Source organism: Clupea harengus, chromosome 17 (assembly GCF_900700415.2).
Source record: "Clupea harengus chromosome 17, Ch_v2.0.2, whole genome shotgun sequence".
Classification (NCBI taxonomy): Eukaryota; Metazoa; Chordata; class Actinopteri; order Clupeiformes; family Clupeidae; genus Clupea; species Clupea harengus.
This window is the reverse complement of record NC_045168.1, coordinates 23,451,671-23,473,509: the sequence shown is the minus strand read 5'-3', so window position 1 is coordinate 23,473,509 and position 21,839 is coordinate 23,451,671. Positions and strand designations below refer to the sequence as shown.

Sequence of the window (21,839 nt, the reverse complement as noted above, 5' to 3'; positions counted from 1 at the left end):
AGACAAGGAAGATAAGCTGGACGCTAACCGCTTTAAATTCACTTCTTCCCAAATTCGCAGAACCTCAGTCAGTGGGTGGGTGAAGACAGACCGTGTTTAGGTGTTGGCTCATTAAAACATATCTTGTCTGGATGTAAAACTGTTGGTAGACAACTTCAGGTACCAGTGTATTGTTGTGACTGCTACGAGACCACACATGGTGTTGTATTCTGAGTGTGAGAGCACTTTTTACTTTATTGAGTTAACAATTCCCTTTGAAGATGTGATTAAGGAAGCATTTGAAAGGAAGAGGCTAAAGTATGCGGAAGTGGTTGCGGAGGCGAGGCAACAAGGTTGGCAAGCACACACAAGACCACTGTTGTTAGAGGCTTTGTAGGTAAGAAGTGTTAGAGGCTTTGTAGCTAAATCAATCACTTCTGTTGGATTTTGGTTTTCGAGGACAGTCACTCAAAGGAACTTTAAAGGAGTTGTTGAAAAAGCGAGCCAATGGTTGCGGCTGAGGCGCTGGCAGACTACTTGAGGTCGTGAATTGACCTGAACTAAAACTGAGATGTGTGTATGTTGTTGTCTGGTAGTGGCATGTGTTCTAACCCATAACGCGTATGGAGGGGGGTGGGTCTGGGATGCCAGACACCACTGTCGAGCCTTCTGGAGGTGTCGTGGGCCTAATTCAATGAAACATTAATAAAGAAAGGTGCCTGCTTGAAAACCACTGTAACATGCTCACAAAGGCAGCTTTGTTGATGTTGTTGTATCCTGCTGCTCAGGGTTCATGGTTGGGCAGTTGTCTCTTGTGAGCTACAGAGCTACTTAGAACATGTTGTACTGGGAAGGAGCTTTACGGATCCCGGGTAGGATCTGTGGTTGAGCAGTTGTTATATTGCTTAGGTTCCTGGCTATGAGTAATTGCATGTGGTAGTGAGAGGATTGGCCACTGTGGGAAGTCCCCCACCAACAGCACAAGAACTTTAACATATTTTTCTGTGTGTCACTCAAATATATATATATATATATATTATGTATATATTTCAAATCATTAATTTCACATAATCCCTAATGATCCTACACCACCGTACACTTCACACAACTCTCCATATTCACGTTACACATAAAATAAAAAGTGTTCTTTTGTTGGGGCTATTTCCACTTCTTGGGGCTATTTCCACTTTACCTTGTTTCATTACCGCGTTCTCTTTCTGAATTCCCCATTGGCTGCAATAGGTGTAATGTCCTTAAGATCAAAGGCAGCCTACTCTTTCAATAATGCATCCTTTTTTTTTTAGTCAGATGGATACAATAGCATAGCAACCCAGAGGACTTGTGCCACATTGCGTTTTAGACTATACACATTTTGCTTAAAGTACTCAGGGGGACATATCCACTTTTGTGCTGCAAATCACTTTGATGTCACTCAAGACCGTGAAATGCCCCACAGGAAGCATGTAGTCTATACAAGTGAGCAGTCCTCAGTTGTATTCTCTCTTGCTGTTCTACAGTAAATATGATATTCCGATTGAACATCATCCATCAAAGTCATCAGGTACCCTTGATAAATGACAAGGAGGCTAAAGTATCAAAGGCTTCTGTGTTTCGTGGTCCAGAAAGACCCAGAGAAGCTCATCCATGCGTTTTATTTCCAGTAGAGTGGACTACTGTAATGCTCTCTTAACTCGGCAGCCCAAAAACACCATTCAAAAGCTGCATTGAAAATGCTACTGCATGAGGTTTCGCCAGAACCAAGAGAACAGAGCACATTACTCCAGTTCTAAAGTCTTTACACTGGCTTCCAGTTAGTTACAGAAACATGGTGTAATTACTCTATAAATCACTGAATGGCTTAGGCCCTGAATAAATCTATGATATGTTAAAGAATATAAATCGAGTAGGACTCTTGGTCCCATGGACCAGGTCAGCTAGTAGAACCCAGACTAAACCCGATTGAGCTCTAAATGTCTTACTGCATCTTACTTTTAATTATATAACTTATCTTTTAATTGCATTACTCTCTTTTAATCACTGTTTTATGTGCTTTGTACTTTCTTTTAAATTACACTTTGTTTTTATTTTTACTTTGCATGTTCCTTTTGCCTTTATGTATGCAAGGCATATTGAATTGTCCCTGAAATGACATGAAATGTTTTATATCAATAAACGTGCCTTGCTTTGCCTTACATTACAATATTACCGTAATTTACAGGAACTCCTCGGCAGCCATAGAGTGATTAGTAGATGTGCGTAATTAGAAGACCATTTTCTAAATAGGCAAAGGATTCTGATAATGGGTCTAACATTTTTACATTTTACAGATAGCTTAAATTAAGTTATGATAATGCAAATATTCTTAATTTCTGATATAACTGTGAGGGTTAAGCAGGACAGGGATGAGTGACTATCTGTTTGACCAAATGAGTGACAGTCAATTGCGGTTTGACTATTACTGGTACATTTGTGACATAGCTGTGACTGCTTGGCCTGTCAGACCATACTAGAAGTCCACTTCAATCATTTAATTAAATCATTAGTTAAAGCCTTATAGAAACATATGTGATATCCTATATATTATATAGATTGTAAACTAAGATACTTCACAAAAGCCTGCAAATGTCACTTGTAATGTTATCTTGTCAATTAATTTAGTTCCTGGAAGATTTGTCACAGTTTGTGTTATTAGGTGTGCTATTAGGGCTGATTAGATGATGATATCCAAGTATTTATACTAGCAAGGAACTTTAACGCTCTTTACTGCATAATATAATGTATATTAGGTATAACATGCATGTGAATAAGATATCCATGGAATATGTTACTAGTGTTTTATAATCCTTTAGTGTAACCTTGTTTTTAACTCTGTGTCTGAAGCCCTTACCACTGAAGCTCGGGGTGAAATGTTAAGCAGCCTTTTTGCCAGCGCTTGAAGTCTCCTTGGCCTGTATTTTCTTTGAGGTGTGTAAAGGGTGTTAGCCTTTTGTCCTCCCAGGCCATTTTTTATTCAGGCTTTTGAGAGCACCACAGTTTGCACAAGCATATTTTTAGGTCTGCCCCTCTCTCTCTTATTGAAACTGTCTGTTGAAAGGCGAACTAAGAATATATTATTGATGTGCTGACTCTACTGTTGCACCTCATTGTTCGTGATGCATAATGTTTTTGCATGAAAAAAATGATATGATATAACTATAATTAATACGTAATTTTTTTCTAACAATTATTTGTTCTCTGATTCATGCCATTTAACATGTGACATTCACCTTGCTTTGTTCACCCTTCCGAACTCCTCGGCAAGTCACTCAGAGCTCAGTAACCCTGTTTAATTGGGTCCTTTGCGTCTTGTGTGTCATGATACCATCAGTGAACCCACATCTCCTGGATCTAACTATCACCCCAGACTCGAGGAAGGCTACACTGACCTGCTTGTGTTTTCTCCTGCTGCAGCCCAGCCTATAAATAACCCCTCTGAGTGGAGCCTTTGAAAGTGCTGTGATTTCTTCGTCTTATTTATTTATTTATTTATTTATTTTATGGGTTGTTGGCTATTTATTCAACAGGGCTCAATCAATGACACCTAGTTTGGGCTTCTAGGTGTCTGTCTGTAAAAGAGTATAGTGTGTAAAGTCTGATATCCTCTACAGTAAGTACATTCGGTTCCACATATAATTTGGTTCCACAGATGGTTTATTGTGAAACTGTTGCTTGATTTAACCCTCCTATTATGTTAAAATTTTACCCACATCTATTATGCTTGGGGTCAATTTGACCCCAGCAATTTAAACCTCCAAAAAATTATTATAATTATTTTTTTTTACCTAAGTTTATGTGTTAGGTACTTTAGGTTTGTTTGTTGACTACCTAAATAGCCCTTAAAAATAAAACAATACCCCCACCCACCCCCTTTATACATCCAGAATACATGTTACGCGACTATGGAGAAATATGCAGATCCCCATAAAATCTCACTGCTTGAGCTAAAATTGGAAAGAGATATCCTTCTGGTGTTTTTATGGCTTCATATTATTTCTAAGTACATATTGTTGTTATCTATAACAGTTGGAATAAAAAACAATTTAGTTTATCAAGAAAAGTAACAATGTGATGAAAAAAGTTGATATTTCTTATATATTTTATACTATTAAAAGTATGTGTACAGGACATTGAAAACATATCATCATGTTCATTTTGTGTTTACCCAGTTGTCCCCATTAAATTAGGAAAAGTCATTAAATATGAAGCAAAAAAAATGATGTCAAACATTTATTTAGAGACGTTAAACATTGAATGGGGTCAAATTGACCCCAAACATAATAGGAGGGTTAATGCTAACACTTACATGAAACACCAAGATATATCTGATGTACAGTAAAGTGATGGTTTGTTCTGTCACTAGAGGATTTTTCCATGTATGTTTGCTAACCTCATTTTTACATGGCCAGCTAACATACAGTGTGGCCTGAATAATATGAATAATCACTCTCTGTTATCGTCACATTCACGTCAAGATTTCTCCCCTCCACTTGGACATTTTAGATACGTTAGATTTGATCACTGCACACTCTCACATAATTCCTCAATTAGCACATGCTTAGTGATGAGGAGATAAAGCAGTAGGTAACAGGGTCGTTATGGTCGACGTGTGTGTGTGTGTGTGTGTGTGTGTCTTCAGCACATATATTATCCTATCTGCATGTCAATTGCTCTCTCAAATGACTGACTGTCAGTCAATGAAAAATACAGTGCATGGATTGTTTTTCTTCCAAAATGCTCAAGTCCCTGATAAAACACCCCCATAGGTGGTATTCACAAGGTTCAGGAAGGTCTTATCTGATCTGTGGGCGAGGTGCAGTCATAATGACTCACGCGGCCCGGTCACAGGCATTCAAAGACATGCCTATATTTCAATATAAATGACGCCATTCTTCTCTCCTGACAGTAATTTGGTGTGCGAGACCCTGAAGCCTGGTGCATTATGCACAATAATTGCAGGACACATTTTACAAGAAGTCAATTTCGGTCTGCATGAGGAATGACATGGTGTCATAGTTGAGGCTTTCTGCAATAACGGGGATTGGGAGGTGGGGGTGGTGTTTCGCACAATCAAAAACTGGGATCACCAGAACCACTGAGAGAGCAGGCCCTACCGTGCAGTCATGCATTGCGAATGAACGACCGCAATGGCAAGCTAATGGTTGGGGGTTATGTTTTCCAAGAGTCACAGTAAATTGTGCATTACTGTCTGTGCACTCACGGCTTAGGAGTGAGTAAACATGATAGCATGAGAGACAAAGATGAAAAATGGTATGCTTTCTGAATAAACAAACCAACAAATAGATGGCTACACAGACAGCCAGCCAGCCAGCCCTTAGGTAGTCTGCCCATAGACATACAGCACTTAGATAGACAGAGACAGACATACTGATAGATAGATAGATAGATAGATAGATAGATATATAGATACGTAGATAGACAAACACAGACACACAGATAGACAGATCGATAGATAGATAGATAGATAGATAGATAGATAGAAAGATAGATAGATAGATAGAAAGATAGATACACAGATAGATAGATAGATCGATAAGCAAATGAAGCAGTGGACGTTAATTTAATTAAGACACTTCGCAGTTTGCTATAAAACCATTGTTAGCACAGGGCAGCAAGTGGCTGGTGGATGCCAATAGAAATGCCTGATGATGGTCTTCAATTGGAAATTCATTAGGTCGCACCTAAGTTAATTGCATTTGCACTGGCTGGAGAACAATCAGAGTTCTTTGGTTCTCCGTCCTAGTGTGTGTGTGTGGGGGGGGGGGGGGAAGGGGGGGGGGGGGTTGTAAATTCAACATACTCTGAATAAGATTAAACATTCTAATGTGCTTGGACTGAATTCAGTCAATATGCTTGGACTGACAGGGAGTGCAGGAAAGACCAGACTAAAAGAGAGAACTGACTTGATTTTCTCTTTGAGAAACATGTTTGGTGTTACTCAAGTTTGTCTCAGTCGGGTCATAAACTGTCATGAGAGATGACAGGTGCTCTCATGAGCCATGACCGTGTCTAATGATAAAATTGTGTTGTGTTTCCACCATTGGTAATTGTTATGACACCTCTCACAATGTCACATGCTATGACAGTCTATTTTCTCAACTAATAAGCTCGTATAAGCTGTCAAATAACCAGTAATTAGTATGACTAATATGTACTGATACATTTATATATAAATATACAGTTGAAACATCTGCCATACGCTCAGGGTTCAATATAACCACTGTAATTGTTAGTAAAAGCATACATTTTGCTCAACTGCAAGAGTTTATTCCAAGCCATATAGGAATGTAAATATGAATACATATATATATATATATATATATATATATATATATATAAAAATATAAATATAAATAATATATTTAACGCCTTTATTAAATATTGTTCTGGCTGAACCGAAGCAGCGCGATATGAATGTTAAGGAATGAGAGATTGTGGTTTGCCTGACTTATTCCGAGTTCAAGGGGGAAAAAATACACTTTTTTTCACCTCCTTCTCACTGTGGTGTTATCAGGAGACATTATCATTTGTAAAATGGGAAAACATGCCTCCCCCCCCTCCCCAAAAGATAAAGAGAGCTCTAATGCTGCCTGGTAGCATTTCCTTGAAAGCCCTGTCTTACGCTGTGTGTGTGGTGTTTACAGTCGATGCGGGTCTGTTTTGATTGTCAGAGAGGAATAGATTGCCCTTTCTGAAAGGACGGCTGCTGCAAAACAAGACTGACAGCTGGACTAATAAATCAGATGCCATAGAGGCACATATTCAAGCAGCGCTCGCAATCAAACCGGGCAATTCTACAAGTCCTCCAAATTCCAATGGGGATGCATTAGAGGAAAAAGAAATAATTGAAAGACTGGTTGGGCATTTTCTGGGTGCTATTGACATGAAAACTCAGTGCAGTAAGTGGTTGTGAAACATTCTAATGTTAAAGGCAACAATGGGACTGCAAGTGCTTCAGGGCGTGTACTAATGAAGCACCGCTTAATTGAATTCCTTGAGATAAAATCGGCATAAACATGCCCACATCATCTGAAAGTACCTCTATTAGTTGGGCAGCAATGCCAGCTGCGGAGCTTGACCTGAGCATCTTTATTGACAAGAGACAAGACAAGTCCCTCAAACCCATTTTTCATTTTTTATTTAAAGACAGAAATCTATAAAACCCATGAGATCTCCATAAAATTCCCATGTCTGACACACTTGGGGGTTAAAGCAATATTAGGCCTCACAGAACTCATCCATGTGGGCCCCGCGCCATATGTTCCCCCATACGCCGAGGCATTTCTCCTCCATGTAATCTCTGGAGATTGCCTGGCTGTTCCGTTCTCACGATCTCTGTGGTTAGTGACAAAGTGCTGAAGAAACTCTCGACCAAAAAATTCTCTTGATTACCCCTTTCCCCAGGACCATTGCTCTGATCCAAGCTACAGCTGATGGCGTTTTATCGGTTTCACACATGGGCAAATCCTAAGGCACTGGCATCTCACTCATGCCCTCAGTCAGCAACTCTGGACTGGGCGTTGGTCCAATTTGGCATTCGGCGGAGAATAAATAAATAATGTCCGCTAAAATCAATGCTTTCTTTATGGTGTTGGCTTTGAGTGCCTTGTTTGATATTGGGCTTATGGGCTGTGCCACGGTGCGAGGATATGTGTAGCCCCTTGTTGTTGTTTGCTGTGGTTGACTTTTAGTGTTTATTTGCTGTATGTTCTGTAATTGGATGCTTTGAATGAGCCAATGAAAAATCTTGTCCCCATTAACAGAAGTGGTTGTCTAAAGGCTTAGATTTTGCTTAGCAGTTTAACATGTTTAACATGAAATATGGGCTTTTTATGTCCACATCTCTCCCTCTGTCTGTCTCTCTCTCTCTCTCTCTCTCTCTCTCTCTCTCTCTCTCTCTCACTCACTCTCTATTATTGGCTGTTCTGTGAAAATGTTTTTTTGTCTGCACTGTTTACTGTTAAGAGAGAATTTTGTGTGAATTCATCTATATCAAGCACTTTACATGCACAAAATATCACAGCCTAAGTGTTGAAGTGTTGAAGAGTCTCTATACAGAGAACTGCTAAAAGGGAGCTATCTGGTTTGTGATTGTGCTCATTTACACCACAATAGAGGGCAGCAGCTTCAATGGTTACCAAAAAAATGTTTGTTGATGTTTATCGTCCTTGGATAATTTGTGAGCAAAAGAGGATTTTCAGATTTCTTATAAGATCTTGTTTTTTTTTGTTTTTTTTAGATGGACATCACACCAGAAATTGATCCAGATGATGAAGGAACCAAGATAAGTGTAAGTCCATTCATAGATCTTCAACAGCCCAGTGCAATCTCGTTTATGGACCCACTTGACCATCCTCAAGTACTTCAATAATGAAAATAAGCCAACAAAGAAAGTCACAAAGACACACACACACGCACACACATACACACACACACGTGTGTGAAAAGTCTCTGCTTTCCTGCGTCCACAGACAGTGAAAGTGCAGGGGAACGACATCTCCCACCAGCTCCAGAGATTTCGGGTTGACAAGAGCGACGAGGGAATGTACGAGTGCCGGGTCATCGACGCCAATTACGGAGAGCTGCGGGAGTACAAGGTCCAGGGCTACCTGAAGATCAACGCCACGGCACGGCCCCGGCCACCCAACAAGACGTCCCCCCTGCACCTGACGGACAAGAAGCCCCGCAAGAGCGGCTCGACGACGGGGCAGGACAGTGGCATGAGCGCAGACCAGAGGCCCTCCAGCTCTTCCTCACAGATGTCATCGTCCAAAACAATCAAACACACCCCAGGTTCAGGTAAGAGCTATGTTGTGTCGGGCTTTTTTCGAGAAATATCTGGTTTGGAGTCCAAATCAATTTTCTCTTGACACACACTTTATTCAGAAGTGTTAGAAGGGATTTAGACGTTAGAAGTGGTAGAAGAAATTAAGTGAAATGCTTTGAAAGTGTATTGTATTGTGTTGCTAGTTTATACAGCCATGTAGGACGACAACAGCTGGCAGTGGCAAACCAATGAAAATACTGACATGAGAGGATTATTAAGGGATCTTTTACTGACTGCTAAACGTGACTTCCTTTTAAAATCTACATTACACAATATCAGTTAATGATGTTTGAGTGACATCCTGTAGGCCCAATCGTTGAGTCTGAGTTTATCGGAGCCACTGAATGGTTAAGATTAAGACTTGTGGAGAAAGTTTGGAGATGACTGCACAGACTTCAATGACCCAAGCTTAGAGAGGCCATAGGGGACATAGTGTCCACATAACAATATCCTTTTGAGCACAACTACAAAAAAAGAAATCCTGAATCCCAAAATGTGTATTATAATTTTATTTTTTTGAAAATGTAAATCATGAGGCAAGTTTGTATGGCATATTAGCATATTATTTATAAAACAGTAAAGGCGTGAAGTTATTTTAACTGAAAAAATGCAATTCCAATGGCTGTCCATTTTCTGCTGATAGCTGCACTATGTGGATTGTCCTTCGCAGTGTGCCACATAAATCCTCCCGCCCACCTCCTTTAGCCACGTTTATCCACAGCGCTACAGAATCATTACAATGCAAAAGCAAAGCATTGCAGTAAACGCTGTGTTTGCCTCATGGCCATAGCAGACTTTGAAGTTACAAGCGAGGACAGTTCCCAGGGAAAACCATGTGTGTGCCACAATATTTTGCAGATAACTGTTTATCGTGCCCACACAGTTTTTTCGATGAGCTATGGTGCGTTTCCGTGTCAACAATGCTTGGGTCGAGGAAGTGTGTGTGTGTGTGTGAGTGTGTGTGTGTGTGTGTGTGTGTGTGTGTGTCCTTCGTGGCCGCTGTGTTTTCCAGACACAGTGATTCACCGTGATTTGTCTCGTTCATATTGTCGTGCAAGCTGGCTGCGCTTCATATTCAGTAGGGTGTGCTTTGATGGTTATGACAGGTCACATTAGTCACCAAGGGTGGGCTGGTTTGTTTGTTATTATTTTCTTCCTCTTGGTGTTGCAAATAAAAACAAGTATGAGGTCATGTCGGTTTGGTGTAGGTTCAGTCTCATGAGGTGTTGTGGATGTCTTGTTTGAATGTACAGACAGTTGCATAAAGATGTTCATTGTTCATGCATTGGCTTGTGGGACATCAGTGATCGGTTCTGACAAGGCTCTTTGTGAATGCGTAATCAAAGACAGTGACACATAGCTGTGATCATTATGCGAGTTCATGTCGTAATGACAGAGATAGCGCTGCAGCAGACATACTGCATGGATCTGTTGCAGTTCAAGTTATACTATTAATACAAGAAGAGGGAGAGGATGTGGGGTTTGAGTGTATGGACTGATTTAAACAAAAAAGAGATAATTGGCATTCTTACCGTCAAATTGTTGTGCTGTTTGTGCTTAAAATAAGCATATGTAGCACTTTTATTTATTATTTTTAGATAGATAAAATATATACAATTGTCAAGGCATGTCAAACTACCTCAACAGTGGGTTAACAGAGTCCAGAGGGTCAACAGCAAATTAGGTGATTGATGCTCAATTCATGTCCATACTCCTCACAGTAGTTCACACTAGTGTCATTGTAATTCGTTTGGCACAGACGGTGCATTCAGAAAGTATTCAGACCCCTTCACTTTTTCCACATTTTGTAATGTTGCAGCCTTACGCTAATAGTGTTTTAAATTAATATTCCCCCTTATCAATCTACCCTAAATACCCCATAATGACAAAGCAAAAACAGGATTTTAGATTTTTAGGATTTGTATTAAAATGTATTCAAATGTATTAAAAATGGGGACAATTACAGCCTCAAGTCTCCTTGGGTATGATGTGACAAGCCCTGCACTCCTGGATTTGGGGATTTTCTGCCATTCTTCTCTGCAGATCCTCTCAAGCTCTGTCAGGTTGGATGGGGTCCGTCAGTGCACAACCATTTTCAGATCTCTCCAGAGATGTTTGATTGGTTTCACGTCAGGGCTCTGGCAGGGCCAGACAATCACAGAGTTGACTCTAAGCCACTCCTGAGTTGTCTTGGCTGTGTGCTTGCTGGTCCTGAGTGCTCTGGACCAGGTTTTCCTCTAAAGATTCTCTTTGCTCCGTTCAGCTTTCCCTCAACCCTGACCAGTCGCCCAGTCCGTGCCCGAGAGAGGTGCCGTTCCAAACTTCTTTGATTTAAACATACTGGAGGCCACTGTGCTCTTGGGAACCAACAGCAGAAATGTCCGTAGCCTTCCCCAGATCTGTGCCTCGCCACAATCCTGTTTCTGAGCTCTGCAGGCAATTTCTTCTACTTCATGACTTGGTGCTTGCTCTGACATGTACAGTCGCCAGTGAGACCTTATATAGACAGATGTGTGGAGGCACCTCAGCACAATTTCAAGGGTCTGAATACTTATGGCAATGTGTTATTTCAGTTTTTCTTTTAGCGAAGAATTCTAAAATCCTGTTTTTACTTTGTCATTATGGGGGTAATGAGTGTAGACTGATGAGGGGGAATCTTAACGATTTTAGCATAAGACTGCAACATAACAAAATGTGAAAAAGTGAAGGGGTCTGGACACTGGACACTTTCTGAATGCACTGTAAAGTAAGAATTATGTTCCTGAACACCATTGGAAGACAGTTCAGTCTTGCTATACCCTCCATTTCCATAAATAAGGAGCATTAATACCAAAAAATACGTCTGTGAACAGGGTTTTATGGTCAAATAATTTCACAGCATTGATTTCACATTCAAAGGCCACACTTGATAATGGACTGTATACCTCCAAATATACTGAGGCAAGACCAACTCACCATTTATCCACAGATAAGCCATAAAAACCTGACACATGCAAGCTCAAGTATTGACAGAACCACCAGTTAATGTTACATGATACATTGCGTTGTTAACACAGCGCATCTACTCTCCCTCCCGATTATTATTGTTGCCATGGAAATGTGATTTCGATTTCCCACCACAATTAATCAGAGATAACACAGTGTAGCCTTGCCAATATTTACGAGACTTCCTGAAATTAGCGCGCTTCAACGTGACAGTTGTAACATTGCATTTCCCTGCACTGAAGCCTCATATGCATGGATCTAAGAAGGGTGGAGAAGGGCCCAGTGCTGGGCAGGGCCTCAAGAACATGCTAGACACTAGAGTTTGAAGATGTAGACTGTGGACACAAAGAGGCTTTATGGGCAACACAATACCTCACAATGTCCGTACTCTCAGGCTACTTCTGAAAAATGGTCCCCCTCAGCATACCTTCCCTAGCGTTTTTATGAATGTAATTAATATATCAATGAATGGCCAACCTTGAGGGAGGATTTCACAAGGAGACGCATTTATTCCTAGCCTGCAATCTGGCTGTAAAATGACCACCATCATCAGAGGCGCCGTCCCAGCCTGTTCCTCCAGCTGGAGCTGCAGTCTGCTGGGGATGGCGGGAGAGGAGCATCACTCGAAGATGGCTGAGCGACTCAGAATCAGCACAGCATCTAATACCCGGCTTCCTCCCGCTGAGGGTGGCACCAGGTGCCTCTGCCTTGCCACAGGCTCTTCTCTCCTTCACATCTTTCTCCCCTCAGCCTGGCTGCAGCTGCCTGGCATGTTGAAAGAGAGAGAGAGGGAGAGAGAGGGAGAGAGAGGGAGAGAGAGGAAAGAGAAATAGGGATATATTCCAGGAATATTTAGAAAGATTTTGCATATATACTCCTCCATTCAGACACTTTGGCATTAGTGTACAATGTTATTGTCATGCCAATAAAGCCTCTTGGATTTTGAATTTGAGAAAGAAAGCGAGAGAGAAAGAGATGGCATCTCTACAGAACTCATTCCTGCGGGTGAATGTGTAAAAAAATCTTAGCCTTTCACATCTCATCCGTCATGTGGAGAAGTGCAGTGGTATCGGCGTGTGTGCAGCCTGCGGTGGAATAGTGTATGCAGTGTGAGGTCGATGCGCTCCAGTGACTGTGAACTGTCACCGCCGGCTCGTACAAAAAGAAGCCTCCGGAAAAAGAAAAAATGGGATACAAGGGCTAATCTATACCAAGGGAATAACTCCCATGCGGTCAGCTTTCTCAAAGACTCAACAAATGCAGGATTAAGACACGTATAAGCAGGTCTTGCAAAAAAGTTCAGGCGCTAACAGTTAGCACGTCTTTTTAAGATACTTAACTGTTATTAGTGGAGAGTGACGGCAGAGTTTTTTTTCCGCTCCTGAACCATCTAGAGGATTAAACCCCTGGTGCATCACCTCCATACTGGGAGGGAGGAGAGGCCTGCAGACATGATTAATTATTCTCGGCGAGAAGGGATGTTTGGGCGCGGCATGATTGCTTGCCCTCTCTGGTGCCTCTGTTTGCTTGATCACTCTGGGCCAAATGAAATCTGGCAGCGAGGAACACCGGGTCAGAAGCTTCTGTCGTTCTCTCTCTCTCTCCACCACTCTCTCTGTCTCTCTTTCTCTGTTCCCCTCTCTCACCCCCACTTCTCTTTTCTCCTTCCCAGTCTCTCTCTGCATCTCCTCTTTCTCCACCTCCCCCATTTCTCTCCCCTTTCTCTCACTCCTTGTATCCCTCTTCCTCTCATCTCTTTCTCCCCATCCTCTCTTCTTCTCCTCCTCTCTCTCTTTCCTTCATCTCTCTCTTTCCCAGCATTGAGCTGGGCTGAAGGAGAGCATCCCCAGACAGTCCCCCATGCTTAGTCTGATGGAGAAGACCCCCAGTAAATGTCACCCTGCTTTAGTGAATATTTAACTTCCCATTTTCTTACTGTTTCCTTGTTGTGGAAGTGATTCCTGGTCCTATCGTATGCTCCCCTACCCCTTGCGCTCCCTACCAGTCCATGGACAGTTAGACCATCCTATCACTGATGTTTGAGACCTTGTAGACTATCTATTGTGTCTCCAAGGGTGTTTCTAAAAGAACCATAGTTATATAAAATGCCAGGGAAACAGACTGGCAGCACTGCAAACCCTCCAGCTCTGCGCTCTTTCTCCCGTAACGCATAGACTCTCAACAGGTTGCATTCGGCTGGGTCCCGCTGGCTTGGTAGTATTTCCTAGATACGTCGTTGCTTTCATGCAATCGCGCCCCATCTCTTATCAAAACAAGAAACGTGTCCCTCATGTCCCTGGCTCTCACAGCATTTGCACAAGACAGTCATAACAGAGAGAGAGAGAGAGAGAGAGAGAGAGAGAGAGAAAGAGAGAGAGAGAGAGAAAGAGAGAGTAGGCTGCAGTGATTGTCTGAGGAAGGCATCCCCCTACAGTGCAGACGGGGGCTTTGATGAGTTTGGGCAGTGGAAGGGACTCATGTAAATCCATTTCATGGTAGTTCAAAGACAGTTGAGTCAGTGGTTCCTGTTCTTTTCTTTAGGGGACGATTATATCATTGGGTTTCTGTGGGTGCTGGGGGAAGAAGGAGAATAAGTCTCCTTTTTTGACTGGGGACTAAATAATACATGTCTATTTGGATGCAGGGCACAGGCACAGGATTCTGCACAACACAAATAAATAATGTAGCTTGTAGCTTTTTCATGCAAACATCCTGAAGAATGAACTCTCATCTGCCATACTGAACATATTGATATACTGAATAGCAGGATAGGATTGGTTTTAGATGTGCATTGTTTATATATATATCATATCAGTCAAGGGAAATGTAATGTTGCTGAAATGTGTAAAACGTGTCTTGTGCCTTCCTCCGCAGGTACAAGGATAGCCACACGCCACGGACTTGCTATCCTGCTTCTCACGTGTGGCTTTGTGAGGGGCGCATTGCTATAGTTTCAAGTGTTGACTCTTTTATTCTCCTCCCCTCCCCTCCCCTCCCCTCGCCACACACACATGATATCATCCTCTCCTCTCGAAGCAAAGAGAAAATTGCCTGCTATTTCCATGGAGTGGTCAGCACAGTTGGCCCTTACTTCAAAGCACCACTCTGCACTCGACGATGCATTCTAATCACCTTTCACCGGATGCACCTTTTCTACCCCACCTTAGCCAATACTGTTGTAGTGCACATTTAATTTCACATGCCCCTTAAAAATACAAAATCCACGGACAAGGACAGAGATTACAGATATATATATTTCACAGAAATATTTTATTTTATTTTATTGTATTGTTTTTCTTCTTTCTTTTTAAAATCATTTCCCTGCAGTGCATTTCATGTAATGTTTCAGAAATGAAAAACAAAATCTATATTTGTGTTTATATTATATGACTATATACAAAAAAAAAAAAAAACATTGTATACATATGTAGTTAGATCATTGCTTGACTCAAAAGCCCCAGTGTCCTGGACATTCATTGCATTAATTGAGGGTTTGTGATCATTTTCTAGAACCATCTCCCAGTGGTCAAAGAAAAAACATGCATTATACATTAGTTTACAGTACGCGGCGCTTTTAGCCGCTAATGGATTTCTGCTGGACTGTGTGATGAGATGTTAGCATGGTCAGCAATACTGGTCTGACATGCGTTGCGGTGTTGGCCGTAGGTCCATGCAGATCGCTCATCATGTTTGTTTTGGGTCTCTTATTTGGCATAATAAACGTTGGCTGGGGTTGTTCTCTTCTCTTCCCCTGATTGGTATTCTGGTAGCACCACCGGAGCAACAGAGGCTCATTCACTCACTCTCAAACACACTGCTTTTGTGCCACCGTGTTGATAGACAATTAGGTACCACAAGGCAACAAATTACAAAAGCAAAAGTTCCACACTGTTGGTCTTTTTATGTCATTTCAGTTTGGAATATTATAGCTCTGCCTAGCCAAGGCAACCTCCTCTGACCAATTCAACAACTGGATTTTCGAAAAATACAATACATTTGAACTTCATACAAAATATATTGAATCTATCTATAACGTTGGGTCTGGGTATGACATGCCTTTCATGCTGTGCACAGTCTGACATAAGACATGACATAGATGTTTCATATTGTTATATTCAAAGTACCCAGACTCTTAACGAGACAATGCCTTTTGTGTTGGACACTACATAACATTTTATGAAGCACAATGCAGAGGATACTAAATGCTTTGAAGTATTTGTGTCGATGACATCTGCTTCATAAGGCCCGGCACAAGTACCCTGTAACTAATAGATGTGTCTTTCCTAACATCTATGCCATGTGTTACAAAACAGCAAAAAATAGAACGAAGAACCTTGGAAATGCAATCACTGTGCATAACAAAGCAGGAAACTGGCACAAAGTGGGTGTCAGTGGAGAAGGGGCATGAATATGGAATGGCTTACCAGTCTCATAATACTCCATGCCTTGACAATCGGCTTCCCATGGCAACATTCACCACTTACAATACATGTCGTGCATAACGCATGACTGTCTGGAATGGCAGGTTCTTCCTCCTTAAGCATTGGTTACCTAAAAGGAATTAAGAAGCTCACCAGTCAGGCTTGACTGTTTTAGAAAAGGTTAGCACAAGACAACAAGGCCCTAACCCATTTGTTAGCATTCAACCAAAGACAGACACAAGACACAAGTCAGTGATTCTTTCCTGAGTGGGTTTAATTTCGAGCTCTCTTGTATTATGCCAAATGTCCCTTCTCATTTTCATGCGACAACATTTTATTTGGCTTTTTGGTTCTTTTATCAATTCTTTACATTATGTTCATCCCTCAGATTGTGGCCACTGTCTAGGTTTTTTCACCATTTGGCCAGAAACCATGCTAGCCATTCTTTAATTCATTGATTGGAGGGCCCGTGTGAGCCATTCAGTGGGAACCTTTGGTGGAATGATCATTACACACTTCATCAGCTGTGCTTTAAACCACATGAGACCCCCCCCACCCCCACCCCCACCCCATCCCACACACACACACACCCACCCCCCAGCCCAGGGCTTTAATTAGTCTTGAGCTCATCTTGCAGGGGTGACCACAGGGTTAAACCAATGTTTAAAAACCTGTAAGACTCACGTGTAAGAGAATGGATAATTGCAGAACACTGGTCCTGCAGTCTGACTCGTAAATTGGAGGGTGTCTGTGATTATCACTGGTAGGCTTATGTATGTAAATTAGATGGTGGTTTCAATTGAGTCTACTGTGATGTGTTATATTTTCTCAGATGAAGTCTGATGAAGCCTATCATGTGATTTTGGGGTCATTTTTAAAAGACAGAAAAAGCCATTGACTTTCACTTAATTTCACATTTCTGTTGGGCAGCTTGGTCTGTGTTGACACTTTGATTTTCCTAGTGGGTTCTGATAATTCACAGCTCTAAAGGACAGTAACTGCATTTGTACAAAGTTTTAGGCAACTCCCTTGTACAGCCAGAGAAGTCTGTCAAGAAGAAAAAAGAAACAGACACATTTGTACAGTAGACCCTCACAGCATGAAACTTCCCTGTTTTTTGTTTTTTTTTAATATGTGAAACACCAAGAGACAAAGAAGTGGTGTTTTTGCTGATACATTGTCATGTGAACTGACCACGTTTAAAAACAAACAAAAAAAATGAAAAAAGAACTGTTCTTGCAGCATTTCAAGCAAGATGCAGGTGCCAAAATCCATCAGATTGGAAATCTCCAAGGAAAGCTATCCATTTTATGGACCATACCCCTTAGACGTAACACATGGATGGATATTACCTTTCCTCGGTGGATTTTTTTTTCAGGAGACAGAAGTTTTTTTTTTCTTGTTTTGGAATTACATCTGAAATCAACTATTGGATCTAAGAGGATTGCTCTTATGTATTGTTTACTGAAAAGGTGTCCGTTTTCTCTTTTTTGCACATAGCAAATGATACTATATGACCACCACAAATCATCATGAAGTATATTGTTGATACTATATGTAAAGAAAAAATATATATACAGTCTATATATTAATTTTTCTTAAGATAACTTGTTGAGGTTAACACAAGATCCCAACATGACATTTATGTATTTTTTAAGTATCATTTTATTGTCTTATCATTTGAATGCAATCTTTCTGTCAGTGAGACATCGTACTGACCTTGCTAAATTTCTTTCTATTATAATAATAATTATTATTATTATTATTCATGTTTGCTTTCCTTGGTACTTTGTGGTGTGTCTTTGCCAAACACTGTGGCAATTTATAACAGCAGTGTGTGAATATCATAGAAATAAAACATCTTTACAGATGGGATTTAACTTTCTTTTTTTCCAAGAATGTCTTCTGTAAAATTGGTGTATAATGTCTGCAAAGTTGCTGTTCCCAGTTGGGGGGACAGTAGGTGTTAATTTCAACTCAAAGTCTTATCTGTGCTTCATTTAAGTGTATGCTTTGTGTTGTTACTGATAATGAGTTAGCTTTTCCCCAAAGATCATTTGGTATAAAATGGAATATAATAACATCCATGGGCACATCATAAGATGACAATGTATAAAATTGCTTTAAATTGTATTTTTTTTTCATGTCCCAGCTAAAAAAAACCGATGTAAAATGCCATTAAACTGCTTTTCAACATTACTGTTGTTGTGACAACACTGATACCACAGCTTAGGTGTTTGTTTAAAAAAAAATATATATATACATATATATATATATATATATATATTTTCTTTCATTTGACAGAAGATTACGGGGGAAAAAAGAGTTGACACATACTTGGCAAATGTTAGAATACTGCTCAAAATTTGACGTCAGATTATTTTCAGGTGTATGTCAGCAGGATTTCTGTGTAAATCCTTCTGGTGAGGTGTTTGAGAAGTAGTGATTATAGTCAGAGTGGGTGATCAAACATGGATTTCATACGGCAGGTAAAGACACTGCTTGACATTTCCCCATGCTAATTCAACATGGCGATTGCCATTTCGGTTATTAATACGTAAGCCGCGTGTACATTTTAGACACTTGTGTCAGGTTGCTATCAAATACGGAGATCCAGCTCTGTGTCGGAGGGAGCTGAGCTGACAGGCTTTGTGGAATTAGTGAAAATCCAGATAGCTGATTTTCCTTTCTCCCAGCTGTCTTACTAACATTTCTTTGTCTCTGTACACAGGCAAACAGAGAGAGAGATAGGAAGATACTGCAGAGATCTGCATGCATCGCAGGATAAGTCAGTGAGGACAGTTATGTTATGTTATGTTATGTTTAAAAAGGAAAGCCAAAATATTATAGGCTCACAAACTTTCATGAAGATCATTAGCCAAAATAAAATTTATTTTTTAAATGCTATTTTGGATACATTATGAAGGGCTGGATAAACTACAACAACGATAGCTTCTTCCTTTAGAAATGGGTTAAATTGGGAGTAAATTTGGACAAAATGGCAAATATGTTGGAGCTGGGAAACACAAAAACACACTGAATGTGTAGTTATTCAAACACTGTGACAGTCTTGTTTTGACAACGAAGAAGGCAGCTTTATTGAAACACATCTATCAGTTTAAACAATATTGTCCTTTATTATTCAACGTGCTCTTAGTTCCCCAAGGGGAGAGTGGGTGGGCTGTTTTGCTCAATGAAACAAGGTTGGTGCGACATCAAATACCGATCCCTTCTTCTCTGTGAAAGGAGCAAAGCCTACTCTGCCCTCAGTGCAGGGCCCATGAGATAAAAAGGCAGGCAAAGTCGGTCGTGGGAAGGGTTAACTCAGTCTCACAACTGCACATAAGACTCCCTGCATTATTAAATTCCCCCCTGTTAAACGTAATCAGTTAAAGCTGACGTTGATGTAAGGTTCATTAACAAGACTTTGAGAGATCTTTCTCCGTAATGAGCTGTGTCTCTCTCTCTCCCATGTCTTGTGGGCTTGTTTTCGCTCAAAAGCTGAGGCGCCGCCATCACTATTTCCCCCCCATCCCCAGCTATGAAGCACCAGGAGCAGGTCCGCCGGGTAAGGAACATCTTCGGAAAGAACACTGATTTGGTTACGATAATTGTGAGTAGATTGCAGTCGTTCAATTAGCTATAGGCATATAACACTTAGAAACACACACACACACACACACACACACACACACACACACACACACAGCAGTGTAAATTCAAAAGCTATGGTATGCATATGATATAGGGCACAAGATGGCTGGGGAGGAGTTGAATGGGGGAACATCATCACTATGTCTCCAGAGGCAGGCTGTATGAAGAGGCTATGAGATTTGTAGAACATTTCCAAGAGCGCCTGGAGGGAAGAATGAATAAGAGATGACTTCTCCAAGCTTACATGCAAGCCTTAAAGTATGCACATATCATCAGGTGTGTGTTGTGGATTCACACGTTTATTGTGCTGCTCATTCTACTGTTGCTGTATCTAGAAAGCCACATGAGTTACACCTCATGGGTAAGTACAGTTCTTGCACTGTGGTTGTGAGTTAACACAAAGACCTCATAACTATAAAATATGCTTATATTCATCTGAGTTTTCCTTAAGAAACCTTTCAGATATTCATATATGTTGAAGGGGTCCTAATGTGGACATAGAGTTCCTTAATTTCTCTGTGTTCTGTTTTTATGCTCAAAGTCCATTCTCAACTCTACTTAAATTCCATAAAAAGGAAGGATTTCTGTTTCATCGAAAATTGAAGTGTGAAACTCATAATCATAGACTAAATTAGAGGGCCTCCATTGTAGGAAGAGTCTAGCAGTATCTGCTCGCCATGAAGAAGCGGACATATTTCAGTCGCAGTGAGAATATTTGCTCAAATCTAGATGGTTCTCTCGGTACTACAATGGTAAAGTCACATGGTTAAAAACACATCTGTAACATGCTGAAAAAAGCTCTTGTAGAAAAAGTAATTTCAGTCGAGACAGTGCAGAGGTACAATACTTATCCACTTAAAGTAAAAAAAAAAAAAACCTAGCAACTTCAATTTCTCCTTCAAACATTCCTGCTGACATCAAACCCTTTTTATCCCATTCGCAGAAATCTGCCGGCAGTGTTAGATGTCATGAGTCAGGAAAAGGGGGACACTCTAAGCCATTCAGCATGAAAAGGGAAGAGTAATATATTGTCTGCGGCTCAATCAAGACTCTGCGCAGTGCATGAGTTATGACGAGCCATCTAGACACGGCCTTCCTCACAGTTAACTTTTAGGATGAGCAGAGCTCTAAAATACAGCACCTAAACTGCCTAACTATGCATATTATATGGCATTAAATAGCCGACCACTAGATCATTAACATTTAGTGATATAGGTAATTTACGCTGGTGATAATTTTTATACAACATCCATATTATATATGTTTATGTACAAATGTATCATCAGCCACTAATTATTTACTGCAGACGAAGCAGCTGAGGGCGTATGGTCATGAAGGTTATTTCAAGGAAAAACATGAAGATTTATGACTTCTTACATGTCTTGAAGGCAACCAGTTCAGAGTGGGTGTTGAGTTCAGACATTGGCCTATGTCTGCTTTGGATTTTCAGCAATGGCTGCCACGTGAACTAGACAAAGACTTCAAAGTTGGAAGTCGCACTGCTTTATCGCGCTGCCAGTGTCCATAGGAGGCATGGCTGTGTGACCTATAAAAGGGGGCCTCTGACTCAAGCTCTGGCTTCGGGGATTCTGTCTAATTAACATTTTAATTAACACAAAACATTGTTAACTCTGGGCCGTTTCTTGTGGCCTTGGCGCAGATAGACTAATTAAAGTAGTGGTCCCTCCAAATTGGACCAAAAAAGTGCAGTATTTTCAAAGGAAGAGAGACAGAGGGAGTGAGTGTGTGTGTGTGTGTGTGTGTGTGTGTGTGTGTGTGTGTGTGTGTGTGTGTGTGAGAGAGAGAGAGAGAGAGAGAGAGAAAGAGAGAAATATGACATCTTCCCCTGCCTCATTTAAAAATGGTCTCTGTCAAAGCATTGATATTCACAGCAGGAGTCGTTTGCCCACAATGTC

The 21,839-nt window shown here is 40.8% G+C and overlaps 1 protein-coding gene across 1 annotated transcript in view; it reads left to right on the top strand.

The window, feature by feature from the left end:
• The window catches only part of vstm2a (V-set and transmembrane domain containing 2A), a 33,987-nt gene extending 15,843 nt beyond the window's left edge, over positions 1-18,144 (top strand). Inside the window, exons 3-5 of the mRNA XM_031583962.2 lie at positions 8,276-8,326; positions 8,508-8,835; positions 14,723-18,144. Of these exons, the coding sequence (XP_031439822.1) occupies positions 8,276-8,326; positions 8,508-8,835; positions 14,723-14,799 (456 nt within the window). The 3' untranslated portion in view covers positions 14,800-18,144. The remainder of the gene's footprint in view (positions 1-8,275; positions 8,327-8,507; positions 8,836-14,722) is intronic.
• Positions 18,145-21,839: the final 3,695 nt, after the last annotated feature.